At 43.7% G+C, this 22,118-nt stretch overlaps 1 protein-coding gene across 1 annotated transcript in view; it reads left to right on the plus strand.

Moving 5' to 3' along the window:
* The window catches only part of KLHL17 (kelch like family member 17), a gene marked incomplete in the record, with an annotated part of 112,462 nt that overhangs the window by 28,893 nt on the left and 61,451 nt on the right, over window positions 1–22,118 (plus strand). The window contains 3 exon segments of the mRNA XM_073603048.1: window positions 4,898–4,907; window positions 20,037–20,077; window positions 20,080–20,276. Coding sequence (XP_073459149.1) covers window positions 4,898–4,907; window positions 20,037–20,077; window positions 20,080–20,276 — 248 coding nt within the window.

Raw genomic sequence — 22,118 nt, forward strand, 5'->3', positions numbered from 1 at the left:
TAAAAAAACGACAACAAAAAAAAACACACCTGTCAGTGGCACAAATCTACAAATCCCTCATCACTCTATCCAAATCTAAAAAAAATAAGAAAACTTCTTTTTTTTTTTTTTTTTTTTTTTTTTTATATAGATTTGGATAGTGATGAGGGATTTGTACCACTAACAGGTGTGGGTTTTTTTTTTTTGCTGTCTTTGTCCCAACTTTGAGAGATTCATTTGAGGCCTCATTCACATGTATTTAGTGAATGGGCTGTGTGTTAATGCAGCTTGAGCACCAGGTGCTGCATCCTCCTGGTGTATGGGGACACAATGGCTGTACAGACGCTCATCTCAATTTGACAGGCGTGCAGGTAAGCTTACACTGTCTGTGCTCAGGGCCCCTCACTCACACGCCTGTCAAATTGGGACGAGCAGTTGTGTCTGTGCAACCTCTGCTTCCCTATAAACGTATATAGGCATTCTAAACTATGACCCTATTCGAGTTTATGGTGACTCACTGCATAGATGCAGTTAACCACTGGTGGGGGGCATTTTTTTTTTTTTTTTTTTGCAAATCACAGTTCCAAGAGGAAAAGGGTCAGTTCCTAAATATATTAAAAAAATGAAAAAATACAACAGTTCAACCTTGCTGCATCCTCAATGCATGTGTTACATTAAAGCGGTATTCAACTCAAAGGCAAACATTTTATTATGCAGCTCACCAATTTAAAGATGTGATGGCTTCACTAGTTTTCTTGTCTAGAGGAAAAAAGATTTCATCCCCAAATGCAGAAAGGCTTCTTCATAGTAAGAGCTGTGAAAATGTGGAATAGACTCCCTCCAGAGGTGGTTCTGGCCAGCTCAGTAGATTGCTTTATAAAAGGGACTGGATTCTTTCCTAAATGTACATAATATAACTGGGTACTAACATTTATAGGTAAAGTTGATCCAGGGAAAATACGATTGCCTCTTGAGGGATCAGGAAGGAATTTTTTCCTCTGCTGTAGCAAATTGGATCATGCTTTGCTGGGGTTTTTGCGCCTTCCTCTGGATCAACTGTGGGTGAAGGATTGTGTATATGGGATTGTATAATGTTGATTTTATTTTTGAATCTATTGGTTAAACTAGATGGACTTTGTGTCTGCTTTTTTTTCCTCCAACCTGACTATGTAACCATGTAGTACATCTAACACTCCCCTCCCCAGAATAACAATGCGGCTGACCAAAGGTGCCCCTGTGCTCCTTCATCCAGAGTGGGGGGCTCTCTAATACAAGAGGTGTGTTACTGACAAGATCACCAGCTGAAAACAGAGGGAGAGGAAAAAAACAAAAAATAATACAGCCATCACATCTAAGGATTTGAAAGCTGTAATATATTATAATTTTGGTTTAAATACCACTTTAAGGCAGCCCATTCCGTATGAATGGGGACCAATGCACCACAATCGATGAAAAAATGCACATGACTCTTTTTTCATATCATGTGCTGTGTTGTGCGTAACGAGCAGGTGCTTTGCCATGCATCAATGCATTGGGACATCATGCGTTAACGTGGGCGATTCAGTGTATGTTACCACAACGCACAAGTGTGAATGGACCTTAACAAGGACATTCATGGCAGAATCACTAAAAATGTTATTAATAAAAGCTGCAGATTTCAAAAGATTTGTAGCAACTTTTAGAACTACATTAGGATGTTAGGACTTATATATGCTTTTAGTGATTCGGTTTAGATTTATTTCAACAAATTCTCATTGGTAATTTTGGTAGCTGTACCTATACTTTGTAGGTATGTAACACCCAAGAGGTTAAATTTTAATTTCTGTTGCACGAGGGAATAATTATTTCTAATGAGCAGAAAGAACAAGGAGCTCCCAAACATTAGACCGCCTGCCAAGATGCCACGAAATTCCCTCGGCTCTACTATCAAGGCTTTGCATATATTCCCTTAGACTGACAACTCTGTACACCTGGCTGGCGTGTTTGTATCTCAAGGCAGCGCAATATCAATATAGCTGTTCATTTAGTGTTTAACGCTAACCATACCCATATACATAAGATCATCAGCAATCCACAAATGATTCCTTGAGTGAACGATTGTTCAGATGTCCACATACCAGCCAATGTATGTAGATTGTCACCCAATGTTGCTGTACACAGTGGAATCGATCAAAGGAAAGAAAGCGAGTAAGGCCAGCCATAGACAGAGCGAATTTCTTTCCTGTGTTCACAGGGGCTCCATTTCCCCCATTTACACAGTCAGTGTTGATGGGGGAATCCCTCCCCTGGAGCCGTTGTGTTCTCCCTGCCAAGGGGCGGGGGGGGGGGGGACACCGTGATTATGGCTAGCAGCTATAACAGCCGCTAGAGATAATCGTATGTAAAATCCAGTAGGCTGGTTGTACCCAAGTTGATCGATCAACTTTTCATTCAGCTCATACATGGTTTGAATCTCGAAAGGGTTCCTGCTGAACCGGCTGAGATTCGAACCGTCTATGGCTGGCTTAACACGACCGATAAACCTGACAAGAAAAAGTTGCAGAAATAAATTGTATGGTTACACCGTTTTTGTTTATTGATTACCTTAAAGTATATTTCTAGCTCAAACTTTTTCTCTTCAAACTAGTTTTAGACACAATGTGGAAGGGTTAGCACCCCTCTCAGGCTTTCATTGCTGTTGCAGAAGTCACCAGGAGTCACCTCTCCTGATGACTTCTGTCACTGGTATTTTAAAGCGGAGTTCCATCCAAAAGTGGAACTTCTGCTTTAAGGACTCCTGACATGCAACATTTGTCATGTCATTTTCTTTGGGGGGGGGACCAGGTACCTTGTTTTGACAGGTTGCAATCTCGCATTTCTGCTCATGGCGCAGAGCGGAAGTTCTCCTCTCCCCTCCCTTCCTGAAATCTTCTGGGACACATCACAGGTCCCGGAAGATTGCCCGGACATTAGAACAAAGCCGCAAGCTGTCACAGCCAGGTGCACTGCCACGGAGAGGAGAAGGAGAGAAGCGAGGCTTGGGGCTGACGCATCGCTCGACCATGGGACAGGAGTGTCTGTTTATTAAAAGTCATCAGCTACACTTTTTTGTAGCTGCTGACTTTTAATAAACACAGAAATTACTTTTAGTGGTGGTAGATCCAAAATTTTTGTCACCGTAACAAAGTGAAAAGGAAATCTGACACTAGTTTCTGGTGACAAGTTGCGTCTACAGTCGCATCTCCATCCTCCTCTCCTCCTGGCTTTTCACAAAACACATAAATCCAGATTCCATTTTGTGAATGGCCAAGAGGAGAGGAGGATGGAGATGCGCCCATTGCATTTGGGGTCTATGAGACCTGCAGTACTTACATCTGAGTGGATAGGGAAGTACAAGAGGATCAGAACTCCTTTCCCCCCCACCCCCTGCATATAAAAGAACAAATTCTGTAGAATAAAGCCATTATGATTGGGGTGGGGGTTTCTTTTCTGCCTGGACAATGTATAACTACTGTAATACTGTTAGGTTTTTGTGCCCGTAATTGGGCTTTAAATAACATATTACGCAGTGACACTCCAATCCACTTCTTGTCAGATGCCTCGAGCATAATCTAACAGCCAACTGGCATGAATTAGGCAGATAATTCTTAAACACAGAAAAGTTGTCTGCATATTGCTTTATAATGATTGGTAGTTGACTGCGACTATGTAAGGACATCTTGGGTATGTATTTTGTATTCCATGCTTGAAAAAGAGCATCTTTAGTAGCTCAAAACATCTCATGGACGATTATGCACATTAACGTGTTGCTGCTTGCTTTTTACAGTAGTAAATAGTTACATGTACTGAATATTGTGGTATATAACTCCTCTGTACATTGTACATTATACATTACAATACTGGCAATGAAGTTTTTATTTTTTTTTAACTCATTTATACTAATCTATACGCTTACATACCTATACTCCACACAATTAAGGTCTTTACATGCAGTTTCTGGCCTCTTGCACACGACCAACGCAAGTTCCTTAGTAAACATCAGTAAATTATGATGACCATGTGCAAGGGGCCTTAAAAGAGAAGTCCTGCTTGAGCTTGTTTGGCTGGGCTTCTCCTATGGGTCACAGGAGTGCAATTCGTTCGACAGTGAAGTCCACTGTCTGCTGACGTCACAGGAATCAGGCCTGGACTGATGCCCATCTCAGCCTCTCAGCAAGCCGCTGAGAGCCTGAGACGGCCGCTCCCTGCTTCTCCACAGCCACGGCTCAGCGCTCCGGTGAGCGCTGGGGGGGGCAGAGCGGAGAGCTGTGAGAACCAGGCCATCAGCGGTGTTCGATCGCTTGGTTATCAGTGCAGAGGCGGCGGGGGCAGACGGAACATCGGACCCATGCTAGGTAGCCACCTAGGTATATATGAAACTGTGAAAAAAAACATACATCTCTTTTAAATTAAAAATAAACCCCTTTTTGTGAGGGAAGTGATAATATGTAAATATCTGGTGTATTGAAGTGGAAGAAAAGGCTAAAGCTGGCCATACATGGTCCAAAATGTACCTGGTTTAGCAATAACTGGCTGAATTTCGATCCATCTATGGCTGTTCCTGGTCATGAGAAGTTGATCTATCAATTGACTTCTCATGAACGGTCCTGCTAGGAAATTTCCATCCGATTAGCACTTGCAGCCTATCGGCTGCAACACTAATCAGTATACAGCCGTGGCCAAAAGTTTTGAGAATGAGACAAACATTAATTTTTACAAAGTCTGCTGCCTCAGTATTTATGATGGTAATTTTCATATACTTAAAAATGTTATGAAGAGTGATCAGATGAATTGCAATTGCAAAGTCCCTCTTTGCCATGAAAATTAACTTCATCTCATAAAAAACAATTCCACTGCATTTGTGAAGAAGGCTTCAGGGCACCCAAGAAAGTCCAGCAAGCTCCAGAACGGTTTCCTACAGTTGATTTAGCTGTGGGATCGGGGGCATCTGGAAAAAACCTTGTCCAGAGAAGAAAAGGTGAGCGCTACCATCAGTCCTGTGTCATGCCAACAATAAAGCATCCTGAGACCATTCATGTGTGGGGTTGCTTCTCAGCCAAGGGAGTGGGCTCACTCACAATTTTGCCTTAAAACACAGCCATGAATAAAGAATGGTACAAAAACATCCTCCGAGAGCAACTTCTCCCAACCATCCAAGAACACTTTTGTGATGAACAATGCCTTTTCCAGCATGATGGAGCACCTTGCCATAAGGCAAAAGTGATAACTAAGTGGCTTGGGGAAAAAAAACTCAATTTTGGGTCCATGGCCAGGAAACTCCCCCGACCCTAATCCCATTAAAAGCTTGTGGTCAATCCTCAAGAGGTGAGTCAACAAAAAAAACCCCACAAATTCTGACAAACTCCAAGTATTGATTATGCAAGAATGGACTGCCATCAGTCCGGATGTGGCTCAGAAGTTGACTGCATGCCAGGGCGAATTGCAAAAGTCTTGAAAAAGAAGGATCAACACTGCTGGTATTGACTCTGTGCATAAACTTAATGTAATTGTCAATAAGAGCCTTTGACACTTATGAAATGCTTGTAATTATACTTCAGATCTGACAAAAAGATCTAAAAACACTGAAGCAGCAGACTTTGTGAAAATTTATATTTGTGTTTTTCTCAAAACTTTTAGCCATGACTGTATTCTGATGGCGGGGGGGGAGTCCTGCTGTCAGAATACAATGGGATAGGGCAGGGATATGCAGTTAGCGGACCTCCAGCTGTTTGCAGAACTACAAGTCCCATGAGGCATAGTAAAACTCTGACAGCCACAAGAATGACACCCAGAGGCAGAGGCATGATGGGACTGGTAGTTTTGCAACAGCTGGCGGTCCGCTAATTGCATATCTCTGGCATAGGGGGAGGATTCCCGCATCCAAATCGAATGTATGGGAAGCGGGTCAGTTTTTCTCATTCAACGCATTGGCTGAACGAAAAAAAAAGAAAAGCGGAAACGTGTGGCCAGCTTAAGTCTAACTATTCTTAAAATGTTTGCTGCCCCCCTCCTCCTAACTTGTATAAAAAAAGATTTGTGTACATACCTAATTTAATCGGCTTCGGTCTGGTCATGTGATCCAGCAGCTTCAGCTTCCTTGTGTCAGTGAGTGGCTGCTGCAGGAGAAAGGAGAGAGTTCCTGCAACAGCTGGGATATGGGAACCTATGGGTGACATAATTTCTCCCAGAATTCACAGCTGTTTGTGCGACCTGTGTTCTGCAGTTAGGGCAGCCCATTTATTTTAATGGGCTACCCTACCCGCAGAAACATGGATTAAAGAAGTCTTGAAGCCTTTTTTTCAAATCACGTTGCATGGAATCACATGGTGCTACAGTATTATGTGGTTTCGCTCGCACATAAAAATATAGGCATTTTGCCATTAGAACGTAATGTCACCCCGGCGTGTCTGCTAAAGAGCAGCGCATTTTGCCTGTCGGTTGGGATTGCATGTGATTTTGCGAGCATTTACGATCCGCAGAAGTGTGAACCTAGTCTTACACAGAGCTGCAGGATTATGTGGTCGCAGTGGATTGAAGTTGGGTAAATACACTTTTTTTTTTTTATATGCAGGATAGGTAGGGGGAGGGGAAATTTTTAAGAATGGTTATAGTTAGGCTTTTCTTCTGCTTTAAAGCAGTAGTAAAGTAAGAAAAAAAAACTTTTCCCTTGCAAGGCAATATCGTCATGTGTTAGTATGCATCACATACCAGCTCATTATGAAAGACTTGCCTTAAAACAAAGCCCTCCAGTGGCGCTCTATCACCACTGCAGAGGCTTCCATCTTCACCCGGTATTCCTCTCAGGTTGGGGAACGCCGGCCTTCTGACTGGCAGAGCCGCAAAGACGTCACTCCCATGCTTGCGCGCTGGAGCTGCGGCGCACCGCTTTGAAGAAATGGCACAGGTATGCCATTCCTGCAGGTACGTCACCAGCTGCTGCTCGCTAGAATATCTTTTAAATGGTGCACGTTTACGAGGTATTCATTTTACCTACAGGTAAGCCTTTTTATAAGCTATAATAAGCAATAAAACCGAGTTTACTACCACTTTAGGAGCAATGTTAAAGTGATTGTAAAGTCCTTTTAAAAAAAATAAAATAACAAACCTGTTCTACTTACCACCTCTGTACAGTTGGTTTTACAGAGGGCAGCCCAGATCCTCCTCTTCTCGTCCATTCAGACACGGAGCTGCCGTTCTGCCCCGCCCCCTCTCTCCCCTGATTAGCTGACTGACTTTGACAGCCACAGGAGCCAATGGCGCCGCTGCTGTGTTTCAGCTGCTCAGGAGGGAGAGTCCCGGACGGCCGAGGAATTCATATACATCACTGGACAGATAGGGGGCTTAGGGGGTGCTGGGGTGGCTACTACACACAGAAGGCTTTTTATCCTAATGCATAGAATTCATTAAGATTAAAAAAAAAAACTTCTGCCTTTACAACTCCTTTTAATTCTAATGTTTTGGCTAACCTTACCATATGGCTGGTTATGCTTCTTCCGAAGCAGAAACCGTTAACGGCCCAAATGAATGCTGGAACTTGTTTCCCATTCATTGGGTGAAAAAAATGCAATGCAGTGGTGACCAGTCATTTACATTCATTTATAGAAATAGCAGAGTAGTGTTCTAGGACAGCAGAACAATTCGGCGTTCATCCATGAGCTCAGGAAGTGGGTGGCAGATGGCCAGGACTTCATATAACAAAGCAATGGATGGGTTCAGGCAAATTCTACCTTGAAGAATGTTCTAATGGTTACGCTGCAGCCTTTGAATTTATAAGTATTCTTTTTTGTTTTGCCTTTTACTTTGCTATGTTCTTATGCAAATATTGTAATGACCTGATTACATACTCTATACCATATATGCATGTTTTCCTGATTTATGTAATAATTCAGGGCATTTAGAATTATATTTAAAAAGTTATAGCTGATCTGTTGTGTTGCATTTACAAATCCAATATTACTTTGACATACAAAATGTTTATTTTTATTTTTTTTTTTCATTTTGGAAAGGGTGGGAAAGAATTAGAACACCTATCCAGAGCTCCATTGGAGAGATGTCCCCTCGCTTACAGCCGCAATGCCAATGTGTCTACAGCAGAGGCCCAGATATCAATAAAAACCTAATTGGGGGGGGGGGGTTGTGGCCTTCTCCAACTTCTCTAACAAAAAAATAGATATTAGCTGCTTTAAAAACCTAGTGTATAAGGAGAGCAGCTACTGGAGTACATTTTGGGGTGTATTTATGAAAAAAAAAAACTTGCGTAGTTTATTCTCCATCAAAACTGCACATAAATTGTGTGAATGCAGAAAAATCAAATGTTCACAGGCTATGTTCTCGGCAGTTTGAATGTGGAACATACCGTATTATGGCCACTAGATGGAGCTGGGGAGCATACTTTCCTTTTAATAGCCAGTGCAATCTAGTGCCAATAATGCTGTATTTTCCCTATTCACATATTCAGTGGGCAGAGAATATTGCCTGAAAACAATAGTTTTTTGCCCCATTTGCACATAACAAATTTATATGCAGTTTTATGGATGAATAGCTATGCAAAGTTTTTCTAAATAGTCCCCTTTTATGTTTGGGTATGGTGTTTGGTGCTTATTGAATACATGAAGGCAATATATCATCTGCTGGAATCTGGAAATGTCAGTATCCTGTAGATGGATATGGGGTATGTCCGGCAGAGATCCTGTAGAAATTACTTTGGCAGACACAAGGGATTTTCACAATAGACAAGATTTGGGATCTCTAGAATTGAATATTTCAATTAGAATTCAATATTGGCTGTGGCACGTTTAAAAATCCCCCTATATTCATCTTATGTCTGCCCTTGTGGGAAATTCAGGGATACTCTATGGTCTTCAATTATTGATTTTTGGGGATTTAGGTGGACGGCCATGTCTTGGCAGTTGTACCATACTCTTTCCATTTTCAGATGATTGATTGAACAGTGTTCCGTAAGATGTTCAAAGCTTGGAATATTATTTATTTATTTTTTTTAATAACTTAACCCTGCTTTAAACTTCTCCACAACTTTTATCCCTGACCTGTCTGGTGTGTTCCTTGGCCTTCATGATGCTGTTTGTTCAATGAGGTTCTCTAACAAACCTCTGAGGGCTTCACAGAACAGCTGTATTTATACTGAGATTAAATCACACACAGGTGGACTCTATATACTAATTAGGTGACTTCTGAAGGCAATTGGTTCCACTAGATTTTAGTTAGGGGTATCAGAGTAAAGGGGGCTGAATACAAATGTAAGCCACGCTTTTCAAATATTTATTTGTAAAAAAAATGTAAAACCATTTATAATTTTCCTTCCACTTCACAATTATGTGCCACTTTGTGTTGGTCTATCACCTAAAATCCCAATAAAATACATTTACTTTTTTGATTGTAACATGACAAAATGTGGAAAATGTCAAGGGGTATGAATACTTTTTCAAGGCACTGTATGTCCTTTGCTACCCACTGTTATGGGTAAAGTTTCACTTTAAGGCCTTTATTACACTAGTGATACTGCATTTACCTGCTTCTACAGCATTCCTACCTTGCTTGCTGAACCAGCAAACGATTACACTGGCAATACACTGATCGAAATTCAGCCAGTTAAGCAAGGACTGGCAGAAGTTCAATCAGTGTGTGTGTGTAAAATATATTCATACAGTATATTCAATTTTATATACAGTTATCACAGTAAAGCCTTCTTAGAACAGACGATATTCACATTCAATCACATATCCCACATTTTTTTTTTCATTTCTGGACAGTGGGTGGAGCCATGCAAATCATTACTTTATGCCTCAGTAGCCAGATGCACATCCAGAACCATTGGTGTATACAGCAAATTAAAGCGGTAGTGTGTGTGTGTGTGTGTGTTTGTTTTGCAACCTGCAAGGTAAAGCCATAATGTGCTAGTATGTAGCGCATACTAGCACATTATGTGAAACTTGCCTGAAAACGAAGCCCTCCAGCGCCGCGCTGACAGTGCTTCGATCTTTGCCCAGTCTTCTTTCCTGGTTCATGGACTCCGCTTGTGTGAGTGGCCAGAGCCACAAGGACGCAGTGCATATGTGCAGGAGCCGTTCCTTATGGCACAGGACTCTGGGTGGCCGTTCCCTTAGAGCGCATGCGACGGTGACATCACTGGCTGCATGTAAAGTAAATATCTCCTAAACTGTGCACGTTCAGGAGATATTTACAGTACCTATAGGTAAGCCTTCTTATAGCCTTATCGAGCGGTAAAAGTTGTTATATAAAGCCATTTCTTCTAGACTGCATACAGTATGTTTCAGGCGTTGTAGCCATCATCAGTGCAGTGTATGGAAACCATGATGTTTACCTTTTTGTAAGAAGTCTTTAATATGCTATACTGTACACTGATTTGGTTGGAGGGCTTTTAGATTCCTTTAGTCCTGTCCCACCTTAACCTATGTGACTGTAGTTGGCAAAATACAATATTTTAGAAACTTGTAGGCCTTTAATTCTGCTTTGTGTGTATGGAGGTGTATGGACATTTGTGAGGCTCAGGATACAGCATTACAAATATTGAAAGTTCTCCATCAGTAGAGCCGGGACACATGTCATGATCTGTACATCCTGGTGTGTCTCTTGTCTTATTTGCACAACAAACATTCTTGGCAAACAGTGGAAACATAAGTGGCTAAGATTGTTTTACTTTATTCTACTGAAAACTTGGGAAGCAAATAATTATCATTAACCATCCTAATTCCAACTGGTAAAATGTATCTAAAAATCTAAAATGTTTCTTTTAGTTTTGGATAGCATAGGGAAGGCTTAGAACCCTTGTCATGTTTTTATTGCCATCTGTGTGCCCAGTGGGGAGATTAAAGCCTAGTACACACCACTAGTGCTCCGGTCAGAGCCGCTATACTAACAATCTGATGTTAGTGCAGTGATCTCCTGTGCTGTTCTGTTTTGTTCTGACGGGGCGGCCCCCTCACCCAAACATTCCGGTCAGCGCTCTCAGCCATTGGCTCAGCCGAGCGGCTGCTGGTTTTCCAGCATGCTCATCCAACAGAAGTTGGCCCGGCTCTTATACACATGGGCCGAATGTCAGTCCTGTTTTAATTGAGCCGGCCGGTGTAGGCCGACATTCAGTCCGTGTGTACTGAGCCGGCCATAGACAGTGCAAATTTCTTTCCTGCAGCCACAGGTTGAAGGAAAGAAATTTGCACGATTTCCCCATCAACACTGATAGTGCTGATGGGGGAATCCCTCCTGCTGAGCTATTGTCTGCTTTGGGCAGGGGGGGGGACGTCCTCTCCAGGTGAAGACAGTGATTACCGCTAACGACACTTGTAAGAGAATCCGGCAGGCTAGTCGTATCCAAGTTGATCGATCACCTTTGTACATTCAGCCTGCCTTTTAATGGTTCGAATCTGAGCCAGTTCCTGCTGAACCGGCCGAGATTCAAACCCATGGCCAGCCTTACCCTCTCTACGGGGGGAATTTCGTAGAGTGTCATAGATATTGATGGTGCTTACACCCGATTCATTCCTGTCAGACAAGTGCATGTATCTGTCAGAGCCTAGAATTGAGGTTGGAGTGTCCATACCAGACAGTACTCCCCCCCCCCCCCCCCCCCCCCCAACTGGAAGGCACATGGCTGAGGAGTTTTGTACTAGGGTGAGCCAAGCCTGATGGGGGACCCAAAAGACTTGTTTCCCATCGACTCCAGAGAATCCCTGTTGGGGTCGTGCACTGTTCCTGCACAAACGTTAGGAAACCTTCTGGAAAAGCCATAAGTCACACAGGGCCCGATAAACCATTGGCAGTGTGCCATTAAAATGGTGCAGTTGGGGCATTTATACTGGTGCATTAAATAAGCCATGGATCATAACTCTTGTTCCTTTTGTAATGCAATATGTGCATTAGCATAGGAAAACCCCTGTTTGTGACATTTTGCATAAATGTTGCAATTTTTGTATGACATATAATTGAAAAGATTACATATTTAATGTTCATAGTTTAGGTGCATCGGTGCTCCAGGCAGCAGGTGGCACAGGGCTATAAGTTATGATCACTTGGACATAATACTAAACTGTCAGAATTTTCAACTTTTTTATGACAACTTTGCACATGTTGGAGTTTCTAGCCCTGTGCCACAGTTTTTGGGTTCATAGTTTTCCATGCAAGCACTATTTTTTTTTTTTAACTTGCAGTTTCGGTGCTTGTATTAAAAATAAATATTAGTTATGCTTTAACCACTTGCCGCAAACCGCCGTCATTGTACATCGGTACATTGACGTAGAATACCAGGGTTATGGGAGCAGATAGCTGCCATAACCCCAGTATTTCCTGAAACAGTGGGCGGTCTTCTTTAAGGTGAAAGTGAACTCTACGACGGATTTGGTGCCCAGCCCCTTCCCGCCACATTCCGGTCGTCTCAGCCACTTACCAGACCCACCGGTAGCGGCGGAGACAATCTGATCATTTCCCCTCTGAGGCACTGTGTTGAGTGAGGGAAAGATGGCCCCCACTCAACTCAATGACCTTGTATGACGGAAGCAATGTCAAACGTCCCTTTCGCCCAACAGCCTTAAAGGGGACTATTTAAATGCAATAAAAAAAAAATAAGGGATTTTTTTTTTTTTTTATCCCATATTCATACTTAGGTGGATGCAGCATCTGTCCCCCTGCGCCTCGTCACTGAGAACCGAGTCACCAAACACCGCCGATGGCTCAGTTGTCTCACCTCCTGGGAAGTGGCCATCTCAGCCATTTTCTGAGAGACTGAGAGGCTTACCAGTCCAGGAACCTGGCAGATCCAGACTTCGGGGAAGTCCTGGACTGATCCTGGTGATGTCAGCAGAGAGCGGACTTCAGACTGCTCTCTGCTGAAAACGGGTCACAGGAGTGAAAAACTAATTGCACTCCTGTGACCCGTAGGAAAAGCTCAGCCGAATGAGCTTAGGCTGTACTTCTCCTTTAAGTGTAAATGTGAGATCTGAGGTCTTTTTAACCCCAGATCTCACATTTAAAGAGGTCTTGTCGTGCTTTTTTTTTTTTTTTCTACTACAAGGGATGTTTACATTCCTTGTAATAGGAATAAAAATGATCCTTTTTTTTTTTTTTTTAAGGGACAGTGTAAAAATAAAAAGTAAAATAAATAAGGGGGAAAAAAAGAGAAATTTAAAGCATCCCGACATGCTCGCTCGCAGAAGCGAACGCATACATAAGTCGTGCTCGCATATGTAAACAGTGTTCAAACCACACGTGAGGTATCAGCGCGATCGTTAGAGTGAGAGCAATAATTCTAGAAAAAGACCCCCCAACTCAAAACTGATAACCTGTAATAATGTTTAAACGTCACCTATGGAGATTGTTAAGGGTCAAAGTTTGTCACTATTCCACGAGCGGGTGCAATTTTGAAGCATGACATGTTGGGTATCAATTTACTCGGTGTAACATTATCTTTCACAATATAAAGCAAACTTGGGCTAACTTTATTGTTTTCTTATTTTTTAATTAAAAAAAAGAGTATTTTTTCCCTTAAAAAATTGCGTTAGTAAGACCGCTGCGCAAATAAGGTGTGACAAGGTATTGCAACGGCCGCCATTTTATTCTCATGGGTGTCTGAAAAAAAATATATATATAATGTTTGGGGGTTCTAATTAAAAAAAAAAAAAAAAGAGGGTTTACAACCCCTTTAAGTGGTTAAGCGACCCTCTCACTGTATCCTACCAAGAAAGGGTTATTTTAGGTATGCTCTCTCCAAGGGCTTGATAAACTTTTGCTCACAAGCTTGAGTGGGGTGCTGTACACACTAATACTACTGTTTATTTAGTCTGCTTCAAGTTACCAATACAAGGACATCTGAATTGATCATATGTTAGGGCCTGATGATGGAAGACCTGCAGGTGCAAAAAATGGAATGGCTCCCAGCCCAATAAATTAGAGTCATTACACACTATACCTGTGAATGTAAAGGCATTCTGAGGGCCTGTCCTGAGAAAGGAGGTCATTAGAAGCATTACCATGCACAATAATAGTGTGAGGACTACTAAAACTAACTGCAAATATTCAAATGTGTACAATTTTTGTAGTGGTATTTAAAATGCTCCATTTCTGAACAGAAAATAACAGATATTTAGCTTTTTCTGTAGTATTGGAAGCAGCCATTTTAGGCTAAAAGAGGTATAGTACCCTCTAGTGTTAGTGAAGGTCTCGTAGTGTAGGTAAATTTAGCTTAGGGCTAAGCCTGAGCTGTGAATCCTGGGTCAGGGTTCAGTGAGTCAGGGCTGGATGGCTCATCCTGACAGCTCCTCTGGTGCCTCCCCCTTGTCTAGAAGGTTGTAGAAACTTCTAGAGTTAGTCTGCGGAGGTTAGGAGGAGCTCTTTGGTATATTTGAGGACCTCAGTCAATCCCCAGTAAAAGAGCTGGCAGGGGCAGGCTCACCTAAATCAGCATGAGCCATGCCAGCCCATGGCAGTTGGGTGGAAGATGGCGATTTAGTGCTGTCGATCGTCCTCTGGGGTACCCCCTAGTCTGGGGGGGGGGCAGGAGCTTGGGCCGGGGCTCTGGTGCTGGAAGGATCCTGCCACAACACACGGAGGAAGCCCTTCCTGGAGGCACAGGAGCAAGTGGAGGACCTTGTGAGTAGAGCAGCATTACTGGGGACTTACAAGGAGGGAGACAGCCATATGTAGCCAGTTCTCCCTGAAGACCGCGTTTGTGCCAAGCCTTCATCCCTTCCCAGGGACATCTCCTGCAGAGTCAGTCAGGTGGGCTGGTGAGAGGGACAGTCTGGAGGACTGCGGAGGAAAGTTAGCCTGGAGGACTAGGGAAAGGGGCAATCAGGTGGGTTGACAGTGCCTGAAGAGGTGGTGCTGGGACCAGTAGTCACAGGAGGAAGAGTGCAAGCTGATCACTGAGTATTGCTACACAACAAGGGCCTTCAAGTTTCTGCCTGCAAAAGGCTATTGCTAAATCTGACTGTTTTGTCAGATTCATTCACAGTGATTCAGCTGGAGTTCTGCTAGCAAGTAAAGTGCAGGAGGAGTGTCAAGGAGGCTGTATATGGACTGTACTAAGGAAGATACCCCTGAAGATGTTAACCACTTGCCGCCCGCCATATAGCAGAAGGACGGCGGCAAAGTGGTTTCAGTATCCTGACTGGGCGTCATTTGAGGTCCTCAGGATATTGAGCCGCTGCGTGCCCCCGGGGGCGTGCACGCGGCGATCGTTGTTGCTGGGTGTCAGTCTGACACCCCGCAACACCGATCTAGGTAAAGAGTCTCTGACAGAGACTCTTTACCATGTGATCAGCCATGTCCAATCACAGCTGATGACGATGTAAATAGGAAGAGACGGTGATCGTCTTTTTCTCACTCGCGTCTTACAGACGCGAGTAGAGCAGAGCCGATCGGCTGCTCTCCTGATGGGGGGGTCTGTGCTGATTGTTTATCAGCACAGCCCCACCCAGGACCACCAGGGAAGCCGCCCAGGACCACCAGGGAAGCCATCCACACTGGACCACCAGGTATGCCCCCTAGACCCCCAGGGAAATACTAATCTGTGCCAAGGCAGCTGCCAATCAATGCCCAGGCAGCTGCTAATCAGTGCCTACTCACAATGTCTACCACTGCCAGTGCCACCAGGGATGCCTATCAGTGCCTCATATCAGTGCCGTGTATCAGTGCCCATCAGTGCCACTCATAAGAACCCATCTTTGCAGCCTATCAGTGCCCATTAGTGTCACCTATCAGTGCCCACTAGTGCCACCCATGAGTGCCCATCAGTGCTGCATATCAGTGCCACCCATCAGTGCTGCCTACCAGTGCCCATCAGTGCCGCATATCAGTGCCCATTGTCAGTGCCCACTCATTGGTGCCACCTCATCGGTGCCACCTTATCAGTGTCTGTCAGTGCCGCCTTATCAGTGCCCATCAGTGAAAGAGAAAACGTACTTATTTCAAAATTTTTAAACAGAAACAAAAGCAAAACTTTTATTTTTTTCAATATTTTCGGTCTTCTTTTTTTTATTTGTTTCGCAAAAAACAAAAACCGCAGAGGTGATCAAATACCACCAAAAGAAAGCTCTATTTGTGGGAACAAAATGATAAAAATTTAGTTTGGGTACAGTGCAGCATGACCGCGCAATTGTCATTCAAACTGCGACAGCACTGAAAGCTGAAAATTGGTCTGGGCAGGAAGGTGTATAAGTGCCCTGTATTGAAGTGGTTAAAGTGATTGTAAGGGTTCATTTATTTATTTATGTTTTAAATAAAAAACATATCATACTTGCCTCCACTGTGCAGCTCGTTTTGCACAGAGTGGCCCCGATCCTTCTCTTCTGGGGTCCCGTGGTGGCTCTCGCTGCTCCCCCCCCACATCAGCTAACCCCCTGGGAGAAACGCTCTCCCGGGGGGGTTACATTGCGGGTGCACTACCGGATCCAGCATTCGGCATCCATAGACGCTGAATGCAGGACTCGGCCCCGCCCCCCGGCGTCATTGGATTTGATTGACAGCAGTGGGAGCCAATGGCTGTGCTGCTATCAATCTATCCAATCAAGAGCCAAGAACCCCGGGCAGAGAGACAGGAGCGTCCCCATGGGTCAAGTTCCAGGGCTTAGGTAAGTAAAACGGGGGGGCTGGGGGGCCGGTCACTGCCAGGTGTTTTTTCACCTTAATGCATAGGATGCCTGTTTTTGGTTTTTGTTTTTTATTTTTTTTTAATTTTTTTTTTTATAATGGCCACTGCACTGGAAACCAGCAGTGCCTGAAAAAATATATTGCCCTATACCACTTTCAGTTCTAATACATATCTGGAATCCAAAATATGTATAGAGAAGTGTTCAGTGTCTCTTTACTCTAGATCAAGGTCTCCAAACTGCAGCCCGGTAGCCAGATGCAGCCTTTTGCTTGCCTATCTGGCCCTTGGGGCACTATTCCTCCAACTCAAACCAACAATGGGGCACAATTCCTCCCATTGCTACCAGCATTAGGGCACAATTCCTCCACTGACACCCAACGATGGGATATTTTTTCTTCCCATTAATGCCAATAAAGGGGCACTTTTCCTCCTTATAGTGACCACAGGCACTATAATATGGTGTGTGTGTTTTTTTTGTTTTTTTTTTCTCCTTCTGACCAACAAGGCATTATTTACTCCCACTGATGCGAGAACATTTTCTACTCCTACCGGCCACAACCTGGCGCCTGACAGTAAATTGACCCTTTGAGAGAGGAAACCCCTGCTCTAGATGAGGGTTTTTGTTTCTTTGTCCACAGTGCAATATTGCTATGACCCATTAATTGTCCATTTATCACTGCGGCAGTGCTCAGAATCTATAGAACTGTCCCCATGTACTTTATGGTAATAGTGATCTTCTTGTCACTTCATAAAATGTGTGTCAAGTATAACAACCTCTCCCTGCCCTTATGTTTTTACTATGAGCCCTACACATTTCTCGTCTTTTTGTGGCAGAGGCTCTAGTCACAGCTTCATACTGTGATTACAAATGTGTAGAAATTGCTTCTTCAAGAGTATCTATTTTTACCAGCACTAATCAGCAGCATGTAGGTGTACAGAGCAGGATGCAGTTGCAGGCGAGGGCACAGAACATTCAGTGATGAATCGTTAAAAGCTACAGAGGTGACATTCTCCTGCTGCTTTTATATATTTTTTTCCACTCACTCTGTTATTTACATCTTTTGCTTTCAGCTTTTAGTCATGACTTATGCCGTCATTTAATGAGCCGTGGGTTTCTCCCCAGTGCCTTACGATATTGGAGGTCATGTAGGGGATCGGAGAGGGAATTATGTAATGACATGAAATTCAGACATTGTAGTATGATTGAAAAACCTTGAATTTTATAGAAAATACAAATGATGCATTTGAAATACAATACTAGGAAAAAAAAAAAGTTAAAGCTGAAGTTTAGTATATATGGCGTGATATTGTAGCGGATTCCACTTAAGTGTAGTACAACCCATGCGTTCAGTCCATGCCAGAAATACTGTTTTAGGACTTGGTGGCCCACTTATTTAAAATGAAAGAAAAGTTCAAACAAAACAGACAGTTGCCCTGGCAGGGGTTCAAGCCATCATGTCAAGCATGAAATGAAAGTGATTGTAAGAGCCCATTCACACAGGGGCGACTTTGGATCTGACTTAAAGTCGCCCCAAGTCGCGCGACATGATAAAATCAATGTAAGTGAATTAGTAGCCGTCTTAATGCACACTACTGAAGTCGCTCCGACTTCAGAAAAGGTTCCTGTACTACTTCAATCCGACTTCTAGGCGACTTGTACCCATTGATTTCAATGGAAGTCGCCTCCAAGTCGGATCCACCGTTCATAGTGAGGCAACTTTACAGGAACAAGAATGATGTCACAAGAACTGATAAGCTCTGATTGGCCACTTGTAAGTTCCCTGTCCTGGAGGCGACTTCAAGTCGTGTTGTAAGTCGCCCCAAGTGATGCTGAAGTCGCCCCAAGTCGCGCTGTGATTCATACTCAAGTGGTGTCCAAGTTGCCTCCCAAAGTCGTGCTGGAAGTCGTGTTGCCCCTGTGTGACTGGGCTCTAAAGTGTGTGTGTGTTTTTTTTTTTTTAATAACAAACATTTATACTTCCCTCCTCTGTGCAGTGGATTTGCACAGAGCAGTCCGGATCCTCCTCTTCTCGGGTCCCTCTTTGCTGCTCCTGGCCCCTCGCTCCTATCGAGTGCCCCTACAGTCAGCAGCTTTCCTATGGGGGCACTGGAGCCGAGTCACAGCTCCATGTGTCCCTTCAGGCACGGAGCCCCGGCCTTGCACCCTCTCTCCCCTGATTGGCTGACCTGACTTTGACAACCAATGGTGCCGCTGCTGTGTCTCAGCCAGGAGGAGTGTCCCGGGCGGTTTAGGACATTCGTGGACATTGCTGGAGAGAGATGGGGCCTCAGGTAAGTAGTTAGGGGGGTGCTGGGGAGGCTGCTACACACAAGTTTTTTTTTTTTTTATCTTAAAGTGGTTGTAAACCCATTACAACCACTTTAACCTACACGTAAGCCTAGATCAAGGCTTACCTGTAGGTGCAAGAAATATCTCACAAACCTAAAAGGCTTAGGAGATATTTGCAGAAATAGCTGCACCGATGCGCCGTAGACATCGGGCGCAGGCGCACTGAGCGTGCCATTTCTAACGGCGATCATGCCGTTAGTGGCGGCGCATGCGCGGGAGTGACGTCATCGTGGGCTCCGGCGCTGTGACTGACCGGAGCTGCGATGACGTCGCTCCCTCGCATGCGCGCTGGTGCCGCCACTAATTGGTTAGCGTGGTCATGTGACAGTGCTGACCAATGAGTCTTTTCTTTTGTCTTGGAAGAAAGAACAGACTCTTATTAGTCAGTGCTGTCACATGACCATGCTAACCAATGGCCAGAGCCGTTGCAAAGATGATGCTACTACACAGCTTCCAGGACTGTATAAAGATGTTTCAAGTGTACGGAGATGCACATCGGCGACGGGCGGATAATGTTACACAAGACAGGGGACGGCAGCAGTGAGGAGGCTGTTTCAAGGGTCTTAATGGTATGGGTTGACACAGGCTCAGGCGCCAGGATGCAATTTCTAGTCGCCATGGTGAACTGGTGCCTGGGATTCGTCAAGCCCCGATATAGTGTACCAGAAACCCAGGCACCAAAATCTCATTTAATATGTAATGTCAAAAATAATTTTCAATCTTTAAATATGTAGCTTTCATTAAAACAATAAAAAGACTATAAGCGGCTATGTAAGTGTTTACTACGCAGGCATGTACCACCATTGTCCTGATCAGGAAGCCAGTCCAGAGCTATGACATGTAGGCACCACTAGAGAGTGCATTTAGACAGGCAGTAGTTGCAAAGAGCCTGGAGGAGATCAACAGCACCGAGATTGGGGGGGGGGGGGGGGTATTTTCTAAAAAAAAAAAAAAACCACGTAATAGTTTCATATAAAGTGCTTTGGCAAACAGAATGTCATCCATTTGTAACTAATAGCTTGGCCTTCTATGATTCTTTTTATTCTTTGTTTTACAGCTTCAAACGAGTGAAGCCAGTGAAGGAGAAATCAGGAGACCCAGTCCCCAGCCCATGGAAGGGGCGGTGCAGCTTCTGACTCGGGAGGGCCACAGCATCTCCCATAATTCAAAGCGGCACTACCATGATGCCTTTGTTTGCATGAACAGAATGCGCCAGAGAGGACTCCTGTGTGACATTGTGCTCCATGTGGGGACCAAAGAGATCAAGGGTCACAAAGTCGTGCTTGCCTCCTGTAGCCCCTACTTCCAATGCTATGTTTACAAGTAAGTACTTTTCATGTGCATCTCAGTTTTGCCTTGACGTAGTTAATAAAGAACTTCACCCTGGGCAAAAGTCACAAGTAAACTTTTAAATGAGCTCCAGAAGCTATTGCTCTGATACTGAAAATGATCTGCCAGAAAATGTTTGTAGGCTATCCATAGACTTCAGATGACAGTCATCCAATTCTGAGCCTGTTTTGTGGAAATACACCCAAAAGCAGAAGAGTAAACACTAGTCACTATTGCTTGTGGTTTCCTTGAAGCTGATTTTTATTCTTATTTTTTTTTCCAATTATCAACTTACCATGCCTTGTTCTGCACAGTGTCCTTACTGTGAAGACGAGTATTTTGGTAGAGGAGCAAGAGTTTGCTTCCTGATATCAGAGCTGTTCTCATGCTGATCGGTGATCTACTGTAATGGGGCAGTGATTAAGTAGAAGCAGGAGGGGTGCAAAAGAAACAGATCCACAGAATAATTTAATTAGTGACAGGGAGATCTTTGCACTGTAGGCCCTCAGGTACATCTTCCTCCCAGCATGGAGAACAGCGAGCAGCATAATAGTGACAATAAAATATAAATGGGACACATCCACGCTCAGGGGAATCTGCATATATCTGCTGCTGACATTATGCCCAGATACTCAGCACAACAGATATAGGTATATAACAAGTGCAGCGCTCACAAACCCAAAACTAAAATAATGAAAATAAATTATACAAAATAATCCTACCAATCACCAAATCTTACCCCCCAATGCCTATTGTTAACACCAGTATTTAAACCTAAATCAGCAAAAGTGCTTAAATCCAGGAACTCCTATAGAGGCATATACAGCTAAAAATACACTAGGACAGACTGAAAAAAAAAGTCCCCACAAGCCGTGATGAGAAAATAGAATGAGCTCCTCAGGCTGTCACCATCAAACACTTGTAAGGTCTCCAGGTGTCATTGATCACACACAAGGTTTACCAAATAATGTGATCCTCCATATAAGATTGGTCACATGCTGATAATGAAACTCCCCCCTGGAAAGGGCACTCTGTCCAACCTCCACTCACCCAGAGACACCAGGAATTTTTCTATCATTTGTCATCATATACACCCACAACTTGCAGGGAACCACTGCAACCACTGGGAATTGGCTCAGCAGGACCCATACATATATGAAAAAAGAGCCACTCCACATGGAGTAAAACCACCAATAAAAGGGGATTTATTAAGTCTAAGCACTTACAAGGTCCAGAAGTAAAATGGCATATTATAGCAACATGGAATTCCAGCTTCAAAGATGGCCACCATTCCTTCCATGCCTGGAGCCAAATACACGCTACTGAGCATGTGCGAAGGAACAGCAGCCATCTTTGTATAAGTGGTGACATTACTAGATTTCACTACAGTGCCTTAAATGATCACACACAACAGATATACAGCTATGAGGGTGAAGGCACAGGCTCGCTTACATAAGGGTGGTATTTTTATGGAGAAATTCAAGGCAAAAGATAGAATAGGATAAAGCTTAGGAAAAATGATGTTTCCTATTACATAGTTCGGCATACATTTATGGCACCTCTCTGACTTGCATGTGCTAATCAAGTAGCCGAAGATTCCAACCTGAAGAAAGACTGGGAGAAGATGGACCACCGGAAGCACTGACAGCTCAGCGCTGGAGAGGATCGTTTGTGCAGGTAAGTGTCCATAATTTGACAATATGCTGTGCATGCTAGCACATTATGTCTAACCCCTCCTGCTCAAAGTAATTAAAGGAGAAGTATGGAATGCAAAAAACAAACTTTCATGCTCGCTCCATGCTGGAGCATCAGTCTGATTCT

This window comes from Aquarana catesbeiana, linkage group LG10 (genome assembly GCF_042186555.1).
Source record: "Aquarana catesbeiana isolate 2022-GZ linkage group LG10, ASM4218655v1, whole genome shotgun sequence".
NCBI classification, from domain to species: Eukaryota; Metazoa; Chordata; class Amphibia; order Anura; family Ranidae; genus Aquarana; species Aquarana catesbeiana.